This window comes from Mustela erminea, chromosome 5, assembly GCF_009829155.1.
Source record: "Mustela erminea isolate mMusErm1 chromosome 5, mMusErm1.Pri, whole genome shotgun sequence".
NCBI lineage: Eukaryota > Metazoa > Chordata > Mammalia > Carnivora > Mustelidae > Mustela > Mustela erminea.
Genome location: NC_045618.1, coordinates 10,888,583 through 10,912,954, shown reverse-complemented (window position 1 = coordinate 10,912,954; position 24,372 = coordinate 10,888,583). Strand labels below are relative to the sequence as shown.

At 49.4% G+C, this 24,372-nt stretch overlaps 1 protein-coding gene across 1 annotated transcript in view; it reads right to left on the bottom strand.

Annotated features, from left to right (window-relative positions):
- The window catches only part of ST8SIA2 (ST8 alpha-N-acetyl-neuraminide alpha-2,8-sialyltransferase 2), a 62,504-nt gene that overhangs the window by 5,737 nt on the left and 32,395 nt on the right, over positions 1–24,372 (bottom strand). Inside the window, exons 2-5 of the mRNA XM_032342114.1 lie at positions 23,323–23,385; positions 19,754–19,882; positions 15,732–15,989; positions 10,208–10,501 (exon numbers count right to left, since the gene is read on the bottom strand). Of these exons, the coding sequence (XP_032198005.1) occupies positions 10,208–10,501; positions 15,732–15,989; positions 19,754–19,882; positions 23,323–23,385 (744 nt within the window). The remainder of the gene's footprint in view (positions 1–10,207; positions 10,502–15,731; positions 15,990–19,753; positions 19,883–23,322; positions 23,386–24,372) is intronic.

Here is a 24,372-nt window from a genome sequence, read left to right as displayed (position 1 = left end):
TGCTGTCTTTTCCTTGGGAAGACTGCCCAGGGCTCTTGTCTCCTGGGGGAATACCTCAGGATGAGGCTGCCCAGCTTTGTGAGCATGGAGAGCTGGGGGTTTTGTCTCAAGATTAGGGGCTGGAGTGCAGAGCTGACCCATTCCTGTTGATGCCTGAGGTCGATTCCTGGTCCCTAAGCCTCAGTGCCCACCCAAACCAGTATCCTTCACTCAAGTAAACAAGGTTGACTTGAAGGATGACCATGCCACCAGAATTTCTCCAGGGACTCTTGGAGTCCCGAGGACAATACCCAGTGGCCTTGGCCAGGCTTGGGAAGCCCTTGTGACCTGGGACTGAGATCCCTCCCACCACCTGGCCCTCAGAGCCACACGCTATAAGGACCTTCTTGATTCCTACCAAGACACCACCAACTCCCAGCTCTCCTGGCCAGCAACTCTGTCTTATGGTCTCAGCTTTGATGTCACTTCCCAGACCTCCCCAGATGGGTCCATTTTACGTTGTTCTTTTCCAATCACAGCACTTAACCATACTATGCTATCATTATTTACTTGTCTTTCCCCTCCCCTACAATTTACAATTCTGTGAGCCAGTGGGCTGACTTCCTACTCCTTATATAACCCCAGATCCTTATAGCTCATGTGTAAAGTGGGTGCACCACAAATCTCTAGTTTATGAAGCCAGGAGAGAAAATGAGCAAGCAGAGGCTAGTGTCTCCTTGGGGGGGGCACTGGAAGAAACCAAGGAGGCTGGTTTTCCTGCAGACCTGCAGGTCTGTACATGGGAGAGGCAGGCTAGTCGTGCCTTAGACCATTTGTTGCCAAAAGAAAGGAGAAAAATCATGATGGCTGATAACTTCAGAGCTTCCTCCTCCTTCATGGGGGGTCCCTGCGGGTGTCGAGAGGCACTCACAGGGATCACCTCTGGCCCAGCAGGGTTTCAGAAAGTCTACCTCTTGGGGGCTGAAAACTTGTGGCTGGTGTTGGATTCTGGAATCTAAACTGATGCCGCTCCAAACAGGAAAAAAAATTATAATTAACCTCATTTATAATGAAAGGAATCCAATTCCACACAACAATCAGATGGCATTTTCCATTGGATTCGCAAAGAGAACAAGTATTGGTGACCTACCATGCTGGTGAGCTGGTGAGGTTATGGGAAAGCAGGCATTTTCAATCACCGGAGGTGGGACTGTAACTTGGTACCTGCCTCTAGGGAGGGCAATTTGGTAACCTCTATAAAAACTAATGATGCTTACATGCATCTCTTTTTAGCAACGGCATGCCTAAAAGTGAGCCTCTAGATGTACATATGTATGTAGATGCCAGTATAAGATGATCACTATAGCACTGATTATACTAGCAAAAGATTGGAAAAAGCTGCGATGCCCACCAACGACTTCTGCTCCCATAAATTATGGTCCAGACACTGTGAAGGAGAGCAAGGTGGTGTGCTTTGATGTGGAATAATTTCCAGAATTTAGCAAGGTACGATGTTTAAAACATGCTCCCTTATGTGTAAAAGTGGATATTTCTGGAAGAATACACACAGAAAACCAGTGTAACAGACTGTCTCTGTGGAGGAGGGCTCACTCGTTCTTCGCTTTAAATCCTTTATACTGTTTGGATTTTTCTTTTTACTATGTGCATTGCTGTTTGAAAAAAAAAATTGAGACAATCTATGAAAAATGATGAAATACCATCTGTGCCTTAAGACCACAGACCTCCTTCTTTTTCTCTATGTAACACTGTGATGGGATATACTTCTGCACTCTGTGTCCCCTGGAGGAGACCGGAACCCAGCTCCTGGACTGAATCTGGGGACATGCTCTTAGGACCATGCGATGGCCATGTCTGGGAGGAGGGTCCTCCAACCTGCGCTGGTCTCGGCTCTCATTCTCTGCGCCATGCTTACTCTCTTGCCCGTCCAGTGTGCAGGTTTCTGCTCCCCACTGCCAGACAGCAATGCCCACAATGCTGATCTGCTGCTCCGGCCCTGGCAGGGATGCCCGCTGGACCACTGCCATCCTAGGGCTGACGTTCAGCACGTTTGGTGCCTAATTAAGCACCAATTCACAGGCTTCCTCTGCACCAGGCCTGTGGTCTGGGTGGCTAAATGGGCCAGGCAGTGGGCTGCTTTCCTGCCCGAGGGCCACCCTCTCCACGGGTCACAGCCTTCCCTATTGTCGTAATTGAATCAGAGCCATTCATTACCATCTGCAGACCAGAGTTTTCCCCTTCCTGCAGCCATATTCAACTGCCGGGGTGTCCTTCCCCTGGGCTGTTCTCTTCCCTTGCCAACAGCCAGCCAGGGCACTGTGCCACTCTTGCAGGCTGACACAACCCAAAGCCCCCTGGAAGTAAGATTCAAAGGGTAGGTTTTCTCTGCCCCACACTGCCCCCTCCCTGCAATGCCCAGGCCCCATAAAGGCCCCCAAATGTCAGGAATCTCCAGAGGAGTTGGTGGTTAGAGGTTCTGCTGACACAGGTGTGATGAATCAATGAATCTCTGAGTGGAAAGTGTGGACCATCTAACCCAACCAGTATGGGTTGAATGATATTCCCTCAGAATTCATCTGTGGAGGTCAACCTCCAGTACCTCAGAATGCGATCTTATTTAGAGATAAGGGTCTTTACAGAGATAAGCAAGTTAAAATGAGGCTGCTAAGGGGACCCCTGTTCCAACCCAATTTTATAAGCAGGGGGGATTTGGAGATACACAGGCACACAGAGAGAATTATGGAGATGGTCCTCCACAAGAGAAAGGCCTGGAGAAAGGTCCTCCACAAGAGAAAGAGGAAGGCCTGAGGGAGGGTCTTCCCTCAGTGCTCTGAGAAGGACTTCTAGATCTGCAAGACAATAACTTTCTGTTGTCCATTTAGGCCACATGGCCTGTGGTCCTTTGTTACAGCAGCGCTGACAGACTCATACACTAATTCTGTAGGATGCGGAGTTCCCAAGTCATGGCCCAGCAAGGAGCATTCACTGCTGCCTGAACAAGAGGCAACCAAGCTCAGTTCAGAGAACCTTATTTGTAGGGATGCTCTTCTCAGCACCCCGATGAAGTCAGAATCCTCGTAGATCCCTTCTCAACCTTGGTTCTACATCTGGAGCCTTGCAGTCCAAATCTGTGAGCCACTCAAGGGCAAAGGCCTTGTTTCATTGATTTTTGTGTTCCCCCAGCACAGGCCCGGGGCCTTCTAGGTTATAGCAAATAAATATTTGTTAATTGAAGAAAGCTTGCTCCCACGCTCCTTGGAGACCTCTCTCCCCTAACCTTTAGACTTTCGAATTTCTCTGCCACTGGGGTGCCTCTCCAGCCTGGGTCCCAAAACTTCTCCAGGTCAGATTTGACCAAGGTCATTGCTGACCTCCTTGAGTCTCAAAACATTATACATCCATCGCTGTGATCTAAGATCATCTTATCCCTTTGAGAAACCACGTGCCTGCTGCTGATTGGTACTGTTCATCACACATGTACAATTGTTTAGAACCTAAGCACAGAATCTTGCATTTGTCTGTATTAAATTTCTCCCTCTTCGATTAGCTCATTGTTTCAGTCTATCAAAAGAAGTTTGGATTCAACTCTGAGGCCCCAATTATTAGGAATGCCCCCCAAAGTTGTGTCTTCCGCAAACTGACTAAGGAGACCATTGATGCCTTCACTTAAGTTACTGGTAAAAATGGGGACAGTTGGGGCACCTGGGTGGCTCAGTGGGTTAAAGCCTCTGCCTTCGGCTCAGGTCATGATCTCAGGGTCCTGGGATCGAGCCCCACATCGGGCTCTCTGCTCGGCAGGGAGTCTGCTTCCTCCTCTCTCTCTGCCTGCCTCTCTGACTACTTGTGATCTCTCTGTCTCTCTCAAATAAATAAATAAAATCTTAAAAAAACATGGGGACAGTTGGCAGTACAGGAAGCTGGTGGTGTGTTTTAGAGACCCCCATGAAGTCAACCTTTAATTAGTCATTTGGGTATCTGTGGTCAACAGACAGTGGCCAGTCTGTCAAGGACATGAGAAGGGGCATGGCAGTAGACACAACTGAAACCCATACACATGGGTTCGAGTCCCCCTCCTCCTCATCTGAGTTACCTGGTCTCTGAGCCTGTTTCCTTGTGAGTAAAATGGGGATAAAAATAGTATCTATCTTACAAGGTTTCTCTAAGAAGAGACTTAACATTTGCTCCTTTTTACTCCCTGAAATATCACAGTTCTCCATGCTGCTCAAGCAATATTTTGTCAAAGTATCTGACTTGAACCAAGATATGAAAATGACGACACCGATCCTGGGTCTATCTGTCTACTACCCCCTCAGAAGAGCAGACTGGGGCAGTGTGCCCTGCTGCTTTCCCATGAGGACATCTGGTCTTGATATTTGCTTCTTCATCTTCAGGTGTTCCTGAGCCATTGCACTGATAAACATTTTGAAACTCTGGCTTGGGGTTGACAACAAGCTCGCTGGAGTCCATCCTTTCCCATGTTTAGAAAATTGGGGCATGATTTGGGAAAGGTCAGGGCCAACTGCTCAGTGGTCTTAGTGCATAATATCTCCTGAGATATTAATAGGTCTTGGTTTTGTTGATAGTACAGGTTCTCAAACTTGTGCTGTACATCAGAATCACCTGTAGGGTTTGTGAAGATGTAGATTTCTGGGCCTCAAACATGCAGTTTCTGATTCAGTAAGCTGGGGTTGGGCCTGAGAATTTGTATTTATAACAAGTACCCAGGTGATGCTGATGTCGCTGGTCCAGGGACCATGTTGAGAACCGCTTGTTTAGGGCAACGAAATGGGATTATACATAATGATGCCAAAAGCTTTGTCATGCTATCCAGGTAAAAGACAGCTGTCCTTTGCTGAGAAGACAGGTGAAGAAGAGGAACCAAGAGACCCATTCCCATTTGTCTTTTGTAGCCTCTACACTGCCTGCCCTTAACTTTTTGGTTCTTTTTACTTGAATCATAAAATGCAATTTCTGTTTTTCTTTCTTTTCTGGGGGGGGCGGGTGGGCGGAGAGGGAGAGAGAGAATCTTAAGCAGCCTCCACACCCAGGGCGGAGCCTGACGAGGGGTTCCATCTCATCACCCTGAGATCATGATCTGAGCTGAAATCAAGAGCCAGAGGCACCCCTTTTCTATTTTTTTTCTTAATATTTTCATAAGCTCGCATTCTGGCTTTGGCCTTCTGACATTATTCTTCTAGGATCCCTGTTATTACTTCCTGGTTATTGCTACAGGGGCAAATGGGTGGTGATCAGGAGCAAGAGAGGAGTCCTGAATCTCGCTCTCAAGCCATGCAATCTTGTGCAAGTTTCTTACCACCTGAGGCTCACTTTGCTGTCTTCAGCATAGAATGCTGGTTCTAGTTCTCTCATCACATGACATAATACTTAGCATGGTGTCTAGTATAGCTGTGTTAGGGATGGTTATCTGTAACCCTCCTCGATTCTCCTACATGTCCTTCTTCAATCTAGGTCACTGGAGACCCCCTGACCAGTCACCAGAGGCTCTCTGAGTATCAGGCACTATGCAGGAGAGAGGAATGCAGCACAAAGTGGCAGTATCCTAGCCTCGAGGCACTGACAACTTAACAATTAATAATAAGAAGTAGGTTAATAACCACAAATGTGTAGGAGGAGACTGTTTAGCCAGGAGAATGGAAACTGTGTTCATGTGGTCCCTTCAAATGAAGCCTGGCTCTACCACGTGCCAGTTTGTAGTACTAGACGGACTTAATATGACCAGCACTGGGCTCTAAAGTGATTTATGTAAATTATTTCATTTGGTCCTCATGACAAGCCCACTTGCTGTTAATAGAGCATCTCATGGTTTTTTTCCCCCCATGAAAGGATGGACTGGGGACACTAAACCAGTCTAAGGAGCACAGTGACTTGTATGTGGACACGTTTGGACATGTCAAGCCACCCAGCTGCACTCAGGGTGATTGGACACACAGCTGCTATCTGAGGATGGCTGCTTTCCTTTGGAAAGATGGCTTGGCTGTGAAGGAGCAGTCAAGCAAATGAGGGAGGCAAAGGCCAAGGCAACGTCAAGGGGCGAACAACACTGAGAGCCTCAATGGGGGGTTCCTCAAGACTGTGTCAAGGCTCAGATTCCAGAGGGTGTTTGATGGGACCCTGAGGTGTTCTGACCTTCAGCTTGTTCTGCCTGGTGGGAACACTGTCCCAGACTCAGAAGAACTGCCGTGCACCCAGGGAGACCTGATACACCGCTGTGTGGTCTCCTCACACCACTTCTCTGGTGTGACAGCACCTGCCCCATGGAGCTGATGGGGGCCCCAAATCCAGAACTGGCTGGGTTTGAATTTGCTGCCTCTGGTGTCCTGGCTAGAGTGAGGTGCTGTGCTTCAGTTCCTGGTTGTGCCCCTTCCTGGCTCGGTGGCTTCCTACTCATCACCCAACTCATCTGGGTGTCAACTTCCTCCTTTGCAGAATGAACATATTAAGATGCCTCAAAGATGATTCCCACTTGACATTCCCACCAGCAGGCACAAGGGTTCCAATTTCCTCACATCCTCACCAACGCGTGTTATTTCCCACGTTTTGATAGCGTCCATCCCAGTGGGTGGGAAGTGGTATCTCATTGTGGTTTTGATTTACAATTTCCCAATGATGAGTGATGTTGAGCATCTTTTCATGTGCTTATTGGCCATCTGTATATCTTCTCTGGAAAAAAAAGTCCATCCAAGTCCTCTGCTCATGTAAAAATTAGGTTGTTTGATTATTTATGGTGTTGTTGAGTTGTACTCAACATACACTCCGGATATTAATCCCTTATCAGATACATGATTTGCAACTATTTCCCCCCATTCTATGTGTAGGTCCCCACCCCCCACCATACTAGATTGGCTTTTTGGTGCATGAAAAGTTTTAGTTTAATGAAGTCCCTTTTATCTCCTTTTTTCTTTCATTTCCTGCGTTTTTGGTGTGATACTTAAGAAACCATTGGAAGACCCAAGATCATAAAGATTTTCTGCTACATTTTCCTCTAACAGCCAATTACTTCTAATCGAATGGTGCACTTGAAAGTGGTCAAGGTGGGTTACTACCAAATCACAAGTTGGCAAAGATGTGGTGAAATGGAATAGCAGGTGTGGGGGAAAATGTGGAGAAACTGAATCCCTCGTGTGCTGCTAGTGGATCGCAACATGGTGCAGACACCATGGAAGGCGGGATGGATGTTCTTCAAAAAATTAAAAACAGGACCACCGTGTGATCCAGCCATGGAAAGCAGAGTCTCGAAGAGCTATCTGCTCACACGTGTTGACAGCAGCACTATTCACCACAGTCAAGAGTTGAAAGCAACCCAAACATCCAGCTATGGACAGATCGACAAACAAAATCTGGCGCACACATACAACAGAATATTATCCAGTCTTCGAAAGAAAGGCTGTTCTGACACAGGCTCTGGCACGGATGGACCTTGAGGACGACACATTAAGTGGAATCTGTCAGTCACAGAAAGGCAAGTGCAGTAGCAATCTCCTTGAATGAGGTATCTAAAGTAGCCAAATTCATGGAAACCGAAGTAGAAAGGTTACTGTATCAGGGGATGGAGGGAGGGAGGGTTGGGGAAAAGGGGACTTGTTATTTAATGGGTATAGAGTTTCAGATGTGCAAGACGAAGTTCTGGAGATTCGTTTCACAACACTGGGTATATACTTCACTACTGAGCTGCACAGTTAACAATGGTTAAAGTAGTAAATTTTATGTTGTGTCTATTTTATCGCAATAAAAATGTTTATCTCCTCCACTTCATAAAGTGAGGGTTTACTGAACAATAGATTTTAAAGTATGGAAACAAGATTATTCTGTAAACTACAGTCTACGTTGGAACTCTGAGGTGAAGACATCCTGACAGGTGAATCTAACTTTTGTCCACTCTTCTACTACAGAATCCTTTATCCAATGGAGCCTAAATATACCCTCCACCCTGTGGTTTCACCCTCCGGTCCTACTTCTACCTCTGAAGTCTATAGGGCAGGTCCAATCCCTTGCTGGGTGGTTGGTGGCCGTAGGGATGACTGACTGACTGTGTCTCCCTTGGCCAGCTCAGACCACACATTCAGATGTAGGCAAGAGACAGAGAAAAGTGAGAGACAGATAAAAGCAGGGCTCATGGAGGTAATGGACCTGTTTCCACCACCTGAGTAATGGAGGTGGGATTTGAACCCAGGTGTCCCTAACTCCAAAGCCTATGGTTCTCATGTTAGACCAGACTGCCTCTGGGCCAGTTTCCTCTTCAGCCATCTTTTCTACGAACCCTCAGTTTTTTCTCCTGTGGCTTTGTTCTGCCTCCCCCATCCCTTCAGCCCATTCTTCCTCTTGAGGCAAACCACAGGGTAAGTTCCCGCCTCGTCTGGGCAAGCCCTCGCTCTCGCTACAGGCACTGCCCACCTTTCCTGTAATGTCTGACAGGACCCGCACCCTGCAGAGGGAGAGGGCCATTGGCAGAAATCCATTCCGAGGCCCCTGAAGCCCTCTTCCCTGCCAGCTCTTCCCCTTGCTAAAAGCAGAAACCAGCCCCGTTCTCTCCTGCAATATTTCCTCCCGGGAGTTCCTGCAAGGGAAGATGTTGCCATCCCAGGATTAACAGCCTGTTTGTTTAAAGGGCTTATTACTGGTGCTTAATGCTATTTTGACAGATGAAAGTGAGTCAATTATAGCTGGAAATAGCTCTGGCTGTAAACGTTTCTTATAGGTAGTAGCCCATTCCCTGTCTGAGGGACTACTTCTTTTTACCATGAGCAAGTCCTTCCCCTTCTCACATCTCCTCTGACCCCCAAACCTTTCCTCCTTCCAGGCAGAGACAACATATAAGGCATGGAGCCCAGACTCCATGAGATGGGGGGTTGCTGAGACAGGGAGGAGGTAGATGTTCAAGGAAGACCTCACAGGTTGACCTCCAGGATAAGGAATGTGGCCCCAGTGAGCCCTCTGTCCATCAGGTGTCACTCTGCTCCAGCAGCCACAAGCGTCGCCACCTCTTCCTGAATGTTTTGCTCGGTTTTTCTTGGGGGTAATGGGTTTCCGTGCTGGCAACACAGCCTAATCAGATCAGGGCCGGTCACAGGCTTGGGGGTCTCGGGGGTCACCTTTGTGAGGACAGCAAGAATCTATGTGGGTTGGACAGAGAGCTTTCTGGGGGCCACACTGAGTTATGCTTGGGCCCCAGGAAAGAGCATTTCAGTGTCAGCATGGGTCTGTATGATGCGCTCGCTTGTGCCACTGGAGCAGGATGGTGAAGTGCCACGTGCTTGGGTGAGGTGGGTACGGGGCTTGATCCCAAGCTGCAAGCTCAGGAGTGTGGGCAGGCGTATTTGTAACAGGCATCTCAAACTTAATATGTCCAAACGTAATACCCCCAAACATGCCTGGGCTCTCCTCTCACAGAAAATGGCACCACGGTCCACCCATACTCTCAAGCTCTAATCCTTTTTTTGAAAGGTGGCTTTCAAAAAAGGATCCTTTTAAAAAAGGATCTTTTTTTGCAGATCTTATTTATTTATTTGATAGAGAGAGATCACAAGTAGGCAGGGAGTCAGGCAGAGAGAGAGGGGCGAGCGGCTCGTGAGCAGAGAGTCCCACACGGGGCTCGATCCCAAGACCCTAAAACCATGACCTGAGCCGAAGGCAGAGGTTTAACCCACTGAGCCCCCGAGGCACCCCTCAAGCTCTAATCCTAACAGCCATTCTGGATTCTTCTCTTTCTCTCCCTCCTCGAGATCCTCAAATAGAACCCACCAACAAATCCTGCTGCCTCTACGCCAAAGTTTCCAGCTAATCCGAGCGACCTGTTGCCTATCTCCTACCACGACCCCAGTCTTAGCCACAAGCAGTCCTGACGCCGACCATTGCAAGAGCTTCCAGCCTATTTTCCTCTTTCCATCTTGCCCCTCATGGTTTACTCCCTACGCAGCCCCGATGGGAGGACCGTTCTCAACCCAGCTCCCCGGGCGGGCCCTATGGATTGGTCGAACCGGGCGTGCTGGAAGAAACCCATTTAGCAGCCCCAGCTCCTTTCTCCAGGAAGGGATGTGCAGGAAGACCAGGCCAATGCCGAGGTCACAGAACTCACGCGTGGTAAGCTGGGATGCAAATGCGTCTGGGCGGGGAATATCGCCCACCAAGCCCTGCCCAGGCTCCGCGCCGACCCCCTGCCCACCCCTGCCCACCCCGCGGAGAGGCCGCTCACCCGCGGACGGCGTGCAGCAGGCGCAGAGAGGGGTACGCAGTACGCACGTTGACGCGGTGCTTCAGGATGAGCTCGTTGACCCACTCAACGCGCTCCTTGCCGCCCCTGGCCATGAAGGCGGGAATCCACAGGATGCTGCCGTTGAGACTGTGCAGCCGCTGGAGTAGCTTTTCCCGCCACGTGGCGTTGACCAAGTCCTCAAAGGCCCGTTGGATGACGGAGGGGTTCATGGTCACCAGGTCGGTCTTGAGCCCCACGTCCCGCGCGTACTCCTGCACCGGGGCCAGGTTGCACCTGCCAGAGAGAAAGGCGTCACGGTCCTTTGGGGAGAGATGAGACGCTGCTGCCTACAGTTCATTTCATCCAACCTTTACCTCCTGTCCCCTCTCCTCAGCTTCCAGCACGGTCCCCCGCTCCCGCCCCATCATCCCTGCCTCCCATGTTTACTAGGCTCTTACCACATACACGCTGGCCCCTGGGGCTGTGCAGTGTGTACCTTCTGGAGTTCCACATCTAGTGGAGCAGGAAGGGGGCGAGTAAGCCAGCCGTCAGCCCACAAGATGGCCATGCTACAAGCAGGTGCGACCTGGCCATGATAGGTAACAGCAAGGGCTCTGAAGGCACACTCCCAGGTTCAGAATTCACTCTGCCACTTTCTACCTGTGTGATTCTAGGCAAACTCCTGAACCTCTCTGAGCGTCCCAGGAGCTTCCCTACAGCTAAGGAATATGCACAGTGGTGTCTTTAGCTGTGATGGAGATCCCAAGAGCACCCCCTCCCAGGGATTAAAGGAGTCAGCACATACCCAGGACTCAGAACACTGCTGGACCACACTAAGATCTCAATGTGATCTAGTCTCTCGTTACTACGGGAAGGAGGAGCATTAGATGGTATTCTCAGAGGTGGTGACCACTGAGGGACATCTGGACGGATGGAGGAGAACTAATCCCTTTGTGGATGAGGCAATTAGAAGAGTGTTCCTCTAGCTTGTCGGAGCAGAGCAATCACCTCAGGTGGTAGTTAAAAATACAGATTCATCGGGTCTCTCGCCTGGGGACCCAGATTCAGCAGGTGAGCAGAGAAACTGGTAGTTATTTTTATAAGCCCGTCAGGTGATTCTTATGACCAGGCAGTTTAGGGAACATTGCGTTTTGGCATTAGAGGCACAAGAAATGTATCTAAGGGTGTAGAGGTGCAAAACAGTATGGGGATTTAGGGGGAGGCAAATAATTCGCTCTGCCTGGGACATATTGTGTGGAGGAGACAAAGCTAGAGAGATAAACAGCGTATATGTTGGGCATGTGGTTCCAAGAAGATTTCTTGAACAGGGGAGTAACATGACAAATTTGCATTTTAGGCAACAGGTAGGCAATAAGACGAAATTGTAGTACGTATTGGATTGGATAGAATTGGGTCTGGGAGTACAAACTAAAAAGGCCATTGCAATCTTGTGCTGAACTAGCCAGGGACCCTGGGTGGGCAACCTCTGATATCTCACTAGAGGCCTCCTTTGTGGGGGACCTTCCCACCTTCATGGGTCTAGCTTGGGTGTGCATACTGGGACTTCTTGCCTATACTGCAGACCAGTGGGCCTGGGCTGGCCACAGGGGAAGCCTGGCTGCTTACTGCACAGAGGATCTGATGGTGGAATGAGCCCTTTGACCAGTGGAATTAAGTCTGAGGAACTAGAGTAAGTGTTTGTAGAACAGAGGCTGGATATATGAAGACCAGGGCCATAAGTCATTGCCAAATGATGAGACCCAGAGAGACACCACTCACCCTCCTTGCAAGCCAGGACTTTTCTTCCTTCAACATTTGAGGAGGAAAAGTAGGATGATCAGAAAGAAAATGAACATCCTTGTGCCCCTGGCGTGTGCCAGCCCCCGGTCCTTTAACACGAGTCAGCTCATTTTATTCTGACTCCGTGTTAATCACCCTCATTTTACAGATGAGGAGCCCAAGGCCAGAAAGTGCAATGTAATTTGCCCAGAGCGAGTAAGAGAAGCCCCAGGATTCCGTCTCTGATGTGTCTGATTCTAAGGCCTGTTTGGTGCTCCGACTAGACCCCCTGAAATACCCACCGTCCTCATTCCCACCCTGGCCTTGCTATCTGTGACTGTGGCCACATACTGCAGGGTGTAGAACTGGTTTGGGACACCTTCAGGGGCCCTTGCCTCGGACCTCAGAGGAATGGAGTGCCATTATCCCTATTGTCCTGAACCCCGCTGAGCCAGGTTTCCAAGACCTTCCTGAGAATCTGGGGCCTCCCCTGGGCCAACCTCCAGGTCCTGAGAACAGGGGAAGGGAAGTGGATTCAATGCAGTTCACATCTGCTGAGTCTACCACGGGCCAGTGGGGGCTGCCCCCGACAGGCTTCTAGGTTGGTCAAGGGACGGAAAACAGGTGCATGCACCCTCAGCTGCAGTACTGGTCAGTTGGGGTGTCGCCCAAGTGCCCTGCTGGAGACTCTGGGGAGCTCTGGGGCTGCGAACAGCCGGAGGCGGGCTCCCTACCTCATTCAACCTAGGACCCAGCTCATGGCAGGTGTTCCAGGCAGGGGAGGCTGTGAGGGCCAGGCTAGGTCCGTGACCATGTTTCAGGGCCACTCCTCGAGTGAGGATGATGGAGGCAACTCTGCCTTGCTGTACCCCTCCTTCACAGGGCAGTTTTCTTTATGGGGGTGATCGGGGGGATCAGGAGGGGAATAAGCTTGCTCTAACAGCAGGCCAACTCTCCCAAAGAAAATTCTAGGGGGGCTGCTGGTGGGCTGCAGTGCTTTGATGGGCATGACTCTGGGCTGGAAAGGAGTCTGTCCCTTCCAGAAACAGGCATGTCCATAGGTCCAGGGGGAGAGGCAATCTGCTGGAGAGAGCAGCGGCTCATGCTTGGCTCTGAGCCATACTGCCTGGGCCCACAGCTTGAGCCTGGCCACCCAAGCATGCTATGGACCTGTGGCTCTCTGTACCTCAGTTTCCTTCCTGCAAAAGCCAGCCCCAAATGGAACATTCCTGATAGGGTTGTTGTGAGAATTGCATAAGTCAATTGACATGAAGTGCCTAGAATTACACTCGGTGCATGCGAAGTGCCCAGTGACCGTGACAATGGGAGGGATGATTTGTCTGTGAGGGGGCATTCATCCATTAGGTTTTCTCTATTGAAGGTGAGTGTGTGTGTCTGTGTGGTCTCTCTGTGTGTGTGTGTGTGTGTGTGTGTGAGTGAGTGTGAGAGAGAGAGAGAGAGAGAGAGAGCGAGCTCATGCAATGAAGTTTTGATTCCCAAACATCTGGGAATTTATTCTGTACTAAATGACCCCAAGTTAAGCAGTCCCCTCTGCCTGCCACTGCAGCCTCATGGGGACACCGCAGGGACCAGCACTCCTGTGCGGCTCCAATTCCCAGCAGCACTTGAGGTGGGCAGCCCGTGCTCCGTCAAGCTCCAGCCTCTGCCATCCATGAATCTAGTCTCTTGCTTCCAAGCCTTTCCTTCTGCTGCTTCCTCCTGCTCAACTTTTTCATTTGCTAACGTCTGCTTCTTCCAGAAGCCTGACCTGAACTCCCCTCAGGAATGCAGAACGTTTTGCAAGCTCATTGCATTTTGCATGCAGGCCTGTTCAGTGTGGAGCGTTCTGAGAGGCAGAAGGTCTTGGGGTCTCCCAAGCAGGGGAGGGGTCCCATTACCACAGAGCAAAGCAAAGTGATGGAAGACTGGTTGACAGAGACTGAGAACATCCCATCAGGACCCTCCTGGTGTCTGTTATCCCACAGAGCCTAGAGCCCGAGCTCAGAGTCTCCTGTCTGTGCCAGGCTCAGGCTTGGACTGGTGTCCAGAGATGGGCAGGAGCAGCTTGCTTTGGGGGAGCTCATGGTCAGCATGGGATGGGTGGGGTGGAGACACAGGGCTCCTGGAGAGTTCTCATTCAGAGAAGCAAATGCTACAGGAGAGGTGGTGTGGAATTGTGGGGTGGCCTCCCTCCCCGCACCTCAGGGGAAGGCAGGGCAGGGAATGAACTCTCAGTATGCTCTATTGTGGGCGACACCGTCTAGACACACACATGCCAACTCAGGCTGTAGCCATAGCATTGCACCGCATTTCCTCTCGGTGGGGGCTGTGGCCTATAGGATCCCCCAGGGGGAAAGAGGGTGGTCCCCCTAAGGAAGAAGAGCCCAGGGGGCCCCTGACGGTAGCCAGGGCTGCCACCTGGCATCATGAGGGTTCTGTATACAGTGCGCCTTTGTAATTTTGTCCTGAATTGCCAGGGCAGGGTTGGGTCGACCATGCAAATCTCACTGCTGAAGCTTGTGGCAAAGGAAGAAGCATGGCTTATGCGTGTGACCCCAAGTCAGGAAGGCCTGGTACCCCCTACTCACACTCTGCCCATACCTTTAAACCCCGCTACCCAACCCTCACCCTTGCCGCAGCTTCCATCAGACACCTGCCCTGCTTCCTTCCGCCTTGCATTCCCCCTCGGTCCCTAAGTCTGTAGACAGGAGGGCTTTGAGAATGGGGGCCAAGTCCCGGGCTACACCAGGCACAGGCATAATCTGGCAAACGCTACCAAGCTAAACCAAGTTTGGCTGCGAGGTGGCTGGGGTGCTTCTGTCACAGCAGATGCATGAGTCGACACAGCGTCTAATCCCACGGCCTGAGGTCGTTTCCCAAAGTCCCAGGACAAGGCTCTCTTTGCATCAGGACAGCCCCAGAGGAAACGTGAGATGCGGTATGCCCTTCTGCCAGGGCTGGGGCACTGTTTGGGACGAAACTTGAGGCTCTGTGTGCCCTACTTCTGACCAGGGGACAGCAAAGCCTTGTTCCCAGTCCATCTGGGTTGGGGGTCAGGTATCAAGGCCATGGGTAACTGAGTCCAGTTGGGTCCCAGGAGACGGAACAATGAGAGCTGACATTTCAGGGAGAATGATGGTCAAGTCCAAGTTTCTCTGCCACCCCCTCACTTCCCAGATTTTGACTACAGGATAATAGTCACTAGCAGAGCACCGCCTTCGAGAACACTTGTACGAGGTTTGCAAACTTGAACGGACAACTGGCTGGCCTAGGCTTTATCTGGGGGTCGGCAGACTTTTTGCATAAAGGGCTAGGTACTATTTTCAGATTCTGGCATATGCTTTCTCTGTTGCTACACTTCAACTCTGCCCAACTAATTTAGCTATTGAGGATATGAAAATGAATGGGCATAACTGTGTTCCAGTAAAACTTTATTGATAAAAACAGGCTGTTGGCCATAGTCTGCCTACCTCTGTGCCAGGTTAGGGATCTCAACCTTGACGGTACACCAGACCATTTGGGTTTCCTTGGCTATATCCTGCTGACCCCTCAGACTGACCTAATCAGTCTGGGGTGCACTTTGGACACTGGGACTTTTAAAGGCACCTCAAAAAATTCTAATGCACAAAGGTGAGAACGGAGACTAACCCAAGCATAGTCTCTCGTTTCAACCTCTTGGGACAACTGGCCATGCACCACTTAAACCTGCCTGTCGCTTCGGGCCCAGAGCCCCTGCTGTGGTTACCTGATGACAAAGCTGTGCGTGTCGATCTCCTGCCCGCAGCCGCTGTTCAGCAAGACCCCCGAGTTGCCCACAATGGCACAAGTCCGGAAGTGTTTGTTCTTCAGGGGAGAGGTTCTGGGGAGGAGATCGTAGAGGTTCTGGGACACGTTCATCGTGCTGTCACGGTCAAAGATGTAATGAATGATGTCTCCGGGCTTCAGGGTCCCCTTGAGGACAGAGATGTCCTTTTCAGCATCCAAAAACTTCAAGATTTGCTTCCTACAGGAACCAAACACACATGAGGAACAAGTTTCCCTGTGGCCAGCTGCCCTTTGTCAACCCAGATTTTCCTGTCCTCTGTCCCCCCATGGCCTGACGCAGCCAACACACAGGCAAAGCCGAGTTCGGGTGCTCTCTGAGAATGCATTCTAGGTGGGGGGTATCAGAAATGGCCCAGAGGCAACTATGGCGAGGGCTGTTCTGGCTTTTGTGGTTATGGCCTCTTCCTATGAGAGGTGGTAACTGCCCAGGGAGAGGACTCTATTAGGACATAGTAAGAGCTCATCACAGAAGGCCCGGAGAGGAAGCGTGTCCCACCATTCTGGTTTGCCCAGGACAGCCTGCTTTTAGCATTGAAAATCCAATGTCCCAGGGAACGCTTGTTTTGGACACTTCCAGTATCCCCAGATATCACACTCCCTCTCAGTGGGATTCGGGGCCAGCATCTGACAGGGGGGTCCTGAGCCAGGATTAGGAAGCCAAGATGACACGTGTCCCTCACTCCTCAGCGGTCTGTTTTCTTCCACAAAAATCTTCTCTAGGAGAGGGGATATCCCATGGTGTGAATGGGAGTGTAGATGCTGTGAGGTGTGTCAACTCCTCAACTTTTGAGAGACTGAGAACGTGGCCTGCCATCCCTGAGTCGGTCCATTCCATGGACTGTGCTGTTCTGCCCCCACTTCTATCTAGTTCGAGTTTATAAAAATTGATCCTCCTCTGGTCCCTCAGAGAAATTCCTTCGTGCTGTTTCAGAACAAAGGTGAGCAAAGGACAGCTCCCTAGTCTCCCGGATGACTTGGATTTCGGCGGAATGTTCTAGAATCATCTAGCAAAGTACACAGCTGGAATGGGTGTGGTCAGAAAAAGGATAGGATCTTCTCAGAATCGCCTGGGGAGATTTACTTAAACCACTCAGACCTAGCTGGGGGATTCTAGCTGGGGTGGAGGTGTTTACTGTCTGAATCTCCTAAAACATCTTTAGAAGTGATTTAAGTCAAGAGAAAGAAATTTGGTCCCCACAGTAGCCCTACATGAACTTCATTTCCTGCTGCAAGCCCCTTTCGAACATAGATACAATGATGCCAGAACATAGATACAATGATGCCAATCTTCTTTTCCACAGAGCCCTGGCAGGACAAAACTTCTTCCTGCACTTTGCAAATGTGCGAATTTGCAAGACAGTTGCCCCACTGTGAAGATGGTAACGTGGATGCCTGAGAGCCTGTAGGACTGGAGATGTTGGCCACCAGCTGCGTGTCCCAGCAGCACGCCCATTCAAGCCCCCAGGGAACTATAAAGAATTCGGAAGTTTGGGGCTCACACCTGAGAAATCCTGACTTTGAGAGTGGCTCAGGCTCTGCGTGCTTCCTAACGCTCACCAGGGAACTTTAACATGTGGCTGGATTTGGGAGCCTCTGGGGTAGCCAAGGGGTGGCTAGAATGCTTGGCAGGGCACACTGGAAGGAAGTTCTTCTTCCGCTAGTCTTATTAATGACCTGGATCTCTGGCCATCACGCAGGGGAGACACTCCGGGCTGAATAATTTGTATCTCTTGATGGGAAAAGAGGCATTATATTTATTTACTGCCCTTTACCAAGGATTCTACAACTTGACAAACTGATACAGCATGGAGATTGCTAAAACCTCTGCAATCACTTACCCCAAAGTATTTAAAAGTAAAGAGAGTCCCTAGAAAGTCCATAAATAAATACCTCTGTGAGTGAATTGATTTATACCTAATTGTGAGAAATTACTATCAATTATTAAACATCATTCCGAATCACTCACAGCATCTTTTATTAATAATAATTTGGGTAATTAATTGAAGGGAGTTGGAGGAAATTCCTTTTCCCCCTGGGTGAAGGCACATTGTTCCTGCCAGCATGGCTGTGTTTGTAGGCTGCCATGGTCTGGTCGCCTCTGAAAGTGTGTGTGTGTGTGTGTGTGTGTGTGTGTGTGTGTGTGTGTGTGTGTGTTAAGTGTCCATCAAGGCCAGGGGCATGCAGGTGGGCTTGTGCTGGTGGAAGGATTTCACTCCCACATGGTGTGGTGGGGTGCTCCCCCCACCAGATATATGTCTACTTCCTAACCCTCAGAACCTGTGATGTGGCTTTATTTGGAAATAGCACTTTTGAGGACATAATGAAACTAAGGCTCTTGAGATGGTCCTGGATTACCCGGTGGGCCCCAAAGCCAATGACACGTGTCCTTACAAGAGGTGGGAGAGGGAACCACCCGGACACAGAAGAGATGGGGACAGGGATTGGAGCCATGAGGCCACAGGGCTGAGGAAGGGCTGAAGCATCCCCCCTCCCCCCTGCACACCCCTTCACCCCACCACGCAGAGGGAGCACTTGGAACTCGGGACCCAGAGCTGGAAGAGAATATGTTTCTGTTGTCCTAAGCCACCAAGTGGGTGGGAATTGGTTAAGAGCAACCCAACCCTGGGAGACTATTGTGCATGATCTCACGGACGGATCCACGAGTGCTGCTGATCCAAGGGCGAGTGATAAAGGCCTGTAGCTGGTCCACCAGGGGGCCTCAGAAGGGGCACTGGTGAGGGTGGCAGAACGGTGGTGCCAGGAGTCAGTTCCTTCAGGTGGCTTCTCAGCTGCTGGGTCCCGGGTCTCATGTGTCTCTAGCTCCCACCCCCATTCCCCCTCATGTCCCCAATGAAGCCTTGGACTAGGGGGTGGGGCTTTTCCATTCTGACAGGGAGCCTCCCTGGAGAGGGCACCTCCCTGCTCCTTGTGGGGACACCTGGTAGCTCTGGGCCCCCTGCTCTCCCTCCCCAGGCGGAAGGCCAGCGAAGGTTGGCGGCCATAGTCCAGGCTTTCTCCATTTCTCCAGGCTACCTCGCCAACCTCCCCACCCACATTCCGTACCTCCGAATTCGTGCCCCGGCAGCACAGGGCACGGACACCGGATGCCAGGCTGTGTGCAAGTGGGACGAAGCTTGGCATACCTGTCAACCTCCTAATTACCTTTCTAATCCCGCTGCTCCTTTTCTGGCTCTCCTGTTTCATCCCCTTGTTCTCTCCTCAGCGTGATCTCTGTATTTCCACTGATTCATGCAATGCAACACCACTTAATGTGTGTGTCACATGGCGCTGTCCTGTCTTATATCTGTGTCTCCCCACTAGTATGTCTGCTTTAGCATCCCGGGCCCCCAGCACGATGCCAGGGTTCTACTGACCAAGCTTTGGTGGGTCAGTCATGGCTATGTCAATGTCAAGTACTCAAAATGTTGATGCTGTATCTCCTTCTTTAGAGCTCTCCATCCCTGCCACCCAGCAATGACTGCAGAGCTCTGAGACATCATCCTAGAAGCTCAGGACAAGAGCTCCTCTCTGGCTAAGCACACCTCTCCTCTTTATGTCAGCTCCTGGGTCACCCACAGACAGCGGCGCAAGTGCCAGAGAAGGACTCTTGCTTTGGATCGCCTGGGAGAAGCCACCTGTGGTCTCCACCACTCAGGCTCCTGCTGTTGCTGACCCAAGAGCCTCACTCCTTCCAGAACCCAGGACCTCAGCAGGGAGCTCCTGCCACCTCCCCAGCCCTAGTCGCTGCACACACGTGTTGGGCTGCTGGGGTTGTCTCAGGTTTTTATTTCCAATTGATTGCTTACGGATGAAACCTGCCTCAGCGGGAGGTAAACATTTTATTTCTATCCTGACTTCTTTAGATGATGGAGAGCAGCAATTTGCCGGCTTGTGCCGAAGAAGGCCAAGGCTCTCTCTTGTCCTATAGGTAATTACCACTACCTGATCCTCAGAGAGAGCGTCTGGTTGTGCCTCCATTTGGCCGAGGCTGGCTGGATGTTGTGTTTAATGCTTTCATTACTTCTGTCAACAACAGCTGGCGATGAGGAGCCATTTATTACAACTTCAGCTCTGGAAGGAAAAAAAAAAAGAGGAAGAGGGTAGACATGATCTGTTAGCATGCCGATGACAAGTCTAATAGTTTTGTTTTTGCATGGGCTTGGATGTAAACTTCGGGAGAGCAAAATTGCAGTTATTACCTGAGAAGGGAAGGAAGTCTATTTATCTTCTAGAAGGCACAAATTCTCTCCCTCAGATATACAGTACATACAGTTTGGAGACGGGGAAGGCGGTCTTTCTCTCTCTCTCTTTCTCTCCATCCCCCACCCCAATGTCTCCTCCCAGTGAAACCTCGCTGTCAACCGTTGGAATAGTAATACACCTTCAAGTTACTTTTGCAAAACTCTGCAGTTGCATTAGCAGCTAGGGGGCATCAGATGGTCTACAAAACTTAATAAAGAGAAAACAAAAGCTCATGCCAGGGAAAAGCAAAGCAGCCTGTGGCTTTCCCCTCCTCTGTCTTATCGTATCGCTGCCCTGTTCGTACTCTCAGATGACACCTCACACCGTGTTCCACAGTTCTCGGTGCTCGGTCTCCCTCTCCCATTGTCTATAAGCAGGAGAGCTCCCTCATTCATTTCTTTTTTTGTCTAAAGGTCTAACATAGGAGGTGCTCAGTAAATGTTTGTTGAACTTGAATTTCACCTTGGGGGAGCCTGGATGGGTGAAGGAGTTGGTTGGCCCTGCATGTCCGGGGCAAATCACAATTCTGGCTGCACAGCCTCTCTCTACCTGACTCAGGAACACTAAGCATTTGGGACCCGCTTGAATCCTGAGGTTTGAAATCTATGCTAGTAGGTTTCTAAGAAACTAGGTTACAATTACATCTCTAAAGGCAGCATAGTCACCAGCCTGCCTTTATCAGATGCGTACAGATGCATGTGGGTCACGTCAGGTATTGCTTTTGTCTGTGCTGACAGCAGATTCTCCCACTTCGAGTGATAAGTGGATTTGTGATGCCAAATTTTGGAGCTCTAAAGAATTCAAACCAAACATCTATGTCCTCAGCATTTATCTGGAAACAGCCAAGTTAAAAGAGATGTAGTTCTTTTAATGAAGTCTATAGCCGATGCTCTACTTTGCTTTTTGTAGGTAGAAAAGAAATTCAGTTGGGGGTGCAAATTATCTCTGCACATTCTCCCCACACATCTCCATTGCTCAATATTCCTGACTCCTCTGGCTGATATCTCCTGTTTGGGATTCAAACATATGTAACTTTTGCAGAGGACTAGAAGAGGAAACAGAAGACCCTTGGAAATTTTGTTGTTTTCATAAAAGGAAGCAGAAGGTGTCATGGAAAGATTTTACAAGCTGTGTGACTGTGGGTAAATCATTTTACTTCTTGGAGATTCAGTTTCCCCATTTATAGAAAAAGGAAGATATCCAGCATTAAGGACCTAGAATTCTGTAAGGACCACGAGGTCTCCTGCACCTGTCCCTGACTGCCCTCTCATAAGGCTGCAGGAGGAGCTACTTGTGGTTAAAACCCTTAGGCACTGCCTCCTTCTGCACAGGCCACAGGTAGGAGCAGTGACTCTTGGGACCACAGATCTAGCTATTACACCTCAAGATCCCAAACTTCACTGTAGCTTACATCAGACAGTATTTGTGATAGAAACACTTGACTTCTGTGCTTTCCAAACAGGACTTCCAAACTTGACTTATTTCCAAACAGGCTAGCTGATGTTCTCATTGGTAATAAATGATCAGAACCTGGTATCTCATGGCTTAATGTGGATTCAGTCTTAAGGTGAAGCTTCCTAGAAACTGTGGCACATTGGTTGACCCCAGGCTCTCTCAGGCAAGAAGGATCTGCAGAGGTACCTATCCTGGGTGCTTGCCCAGGGAATTTTCTTGGAAAACTCCAGAAGGAGTTTCTAGGCTTCTTTGGGACAGAGTGGTGGAGGGGAGGAAGGGAAAGAGATAAATGCTGGCATGACTAGTGGTAAAATTCCATTTCTGTCTCCACTTCCTAGTGATATCTTGGAGGAGACCTTATGCCTCTAGTTGTGGTCTTCCTGGAGTTAATCCTGGCTCTGTGGCTGTTGAGCTGGGGGACTTGGTCAAGTCACCTTGGGTCTCTGTCCTCTGCTTTCTTCTCTGTAACATCGGAGGGATGGATTAGGTGACCCAGGAGCCAACTCAAGTCACTGGTTTTACATGCTCTCTGTTGCACAAACTCAGCTGGATTAGTGGGTCATTCCAATGCAATGAGGAAACAGGTTCAGATGGGAGAAATAATTTGCTCATGGCCCCAACTAACAAGCACGGGGAATGAATCCTGGTCTGCCTGGCTCCCAAGGCTTTTTCTTCCTGCTTCTCATACTTGATTTTGAGTAAGTCTCTTCCTCCCTCAAGTTACCATGGAGCACAGCTGTGGCAAGATCATGGGTCAAGATCTTGTTTCTCCGAAAGGGGACATTTTTCCACAATAGAAAGAGAAGAACTTAGGGCCACGTGGTCTCCTTTTTTATTTCTGCATTTTACTAGGCATAGTGCAAGTTTCATTTGTCATTAGAGAGCCAGAAGCAATGATGTCAGGGAGAGAGGGGTCAGTTTCCTGAATCAAGTGGGGTTAGGAATGGACATATTGAATAGGTCGGATATGGTCAAGAGACCTAAAAAAACAAACAAACAAAAAAAATCTATAGAAGGGCAAATAAGAGACCCTACTCCAAACCATTTGGATCTCTCATCCCCAGACTGACCACAGTAGGATATTTAGAAAGTAAGACAAGGACTTCATTTTCAGTAGTAACTGTGTCAAACAATGTGGCAATCTTTCTTCCTTCCAATGTTCCTTAAGCTATGGGGCAGTTGTCATCAGTGGAGAATCGGACTCAAAAGCCAGGTCCAACCATAGTCAGTGGCAAGTGTGGGTTTGTTAGCTTGCAAAGCATTTGCTCGCTTCTGTGTATCAAGCAGCCTCTGGCCAAGGATCATCACAGGAGAAAACTCGCTTTCAGAATTTAGATTGTACATTCAACAGTCAAGATGAACATCACTGTGTTGACTTCCTAAATATTTTTAAGAGGTCTTTGTGAAGTTCCTGAATGTTTTATTTTCCATCTTAATCTCCCAGATAAGACACCTACTACAATGAAATTGAATGAGAGACCTGATTTTCTTTAGAGCTTCCACTGCTCAGCAAAAATGCAAGTTATGAATAAGCACATTCGTGGCTCAAGTGCTTCAAAATGTGTGGGCTCTTTTCCAGAAAGTAGCTCTTTCCCATCTGAGTGTTCCATCTCTATAGCCTCTAGACCTTGGGCCATTTCCTGGGCTCTTCTATCGACAGCTCCTCCCCAAAAGTGATTAGGGAAATGCAAAGCCAAAGTGAAACAAAACAGATCTATTTGCTAAGTAAGAAGGGCACATCCAGCAAAGAGGAGAAGCAGATTAATAGCTGCCTTACAGCAAAAACAAATGAACACAAAATCTAATTTACAAACCTATTAGATTTGCTATGTAAGCTGTTCACAGCTGATCTGATTGTACCTCTGCCTCCAGAATCCCTGCAAGACAAAGGAAATGCATTATTTATAAACCCAGCTCTTCTTCCCAAAGCCCTCTTCAATCACCAGGAGATCCCGCAGCCTGCCTGGAGAACCGTAGAGGGAGGATGAGATCTCACTCTGGCTTCTCCAGAGTGGGCAACATCCTGGCACAGTCACAGACCCAAGCATTTTACAGGGAAGTAGGCCCCCCAGATCCCCCCCACCCACTTGAACACTGTTTCAATTGGTAGGAGTGTTTCCACTTGAGATCATTTGAGTCTTGAGACTAACTTCTTTGAGATGAATCTCCCCTAGTTAATCCCTCAGCATGACTCAGCATGACTCAGCATCTGCTCTAGGATGTCTTAGCATGACTTGGCCTTCACTCTAGCATGATTCAGCATCTGCCCCTGGTCTTCTGTTGCTCTCACTCACGTGTTAGGATGTTGTCCCTCACATTCTAAACCTGAGACACCAGAAGTTCAACAGAATCCTGAATATGGTAATGATTTGCTTTTTTGGTGGCAGGAAAAATAATAAGTGGTGTCACTTTGTTGTGGGCAAGGAGCAGGAGATTGGTGATTAATAGGGTGGTTTGCTTCTTCCTCTAGAATATAGGTTTTTGGAGTAGAAACCTTCTAGGGCCCTTTCCAGCCCCACCACCTATTCATTTCTGGAAAATTCCATTCTGAAGAGGGCCTCTGGGGCCATGAAGTGTCACCCTGCTTTGCTATCACACAGGGCCAGGGAAGAGATGAATCCATCCACCCTCAGTACCTAGTCCACTCTGTGCCCTGTGCGTGTTTTTTAAAAGTTGTGAGACTAATTATTTTTATTAAATTGAATATTTTTTTCTCCCACTGGTTTATAGGATGTGTGGTGGAGGAGCTCTTCACACTTTTCTCATTTCTAAACTTCCATCTAGCTTTTCCGTCAGGGTGTTGGAGCACTCCGGAGAAACGATTAAATCACTGGCGAAACTGTATGTTTCAAGGGATCCTGTGA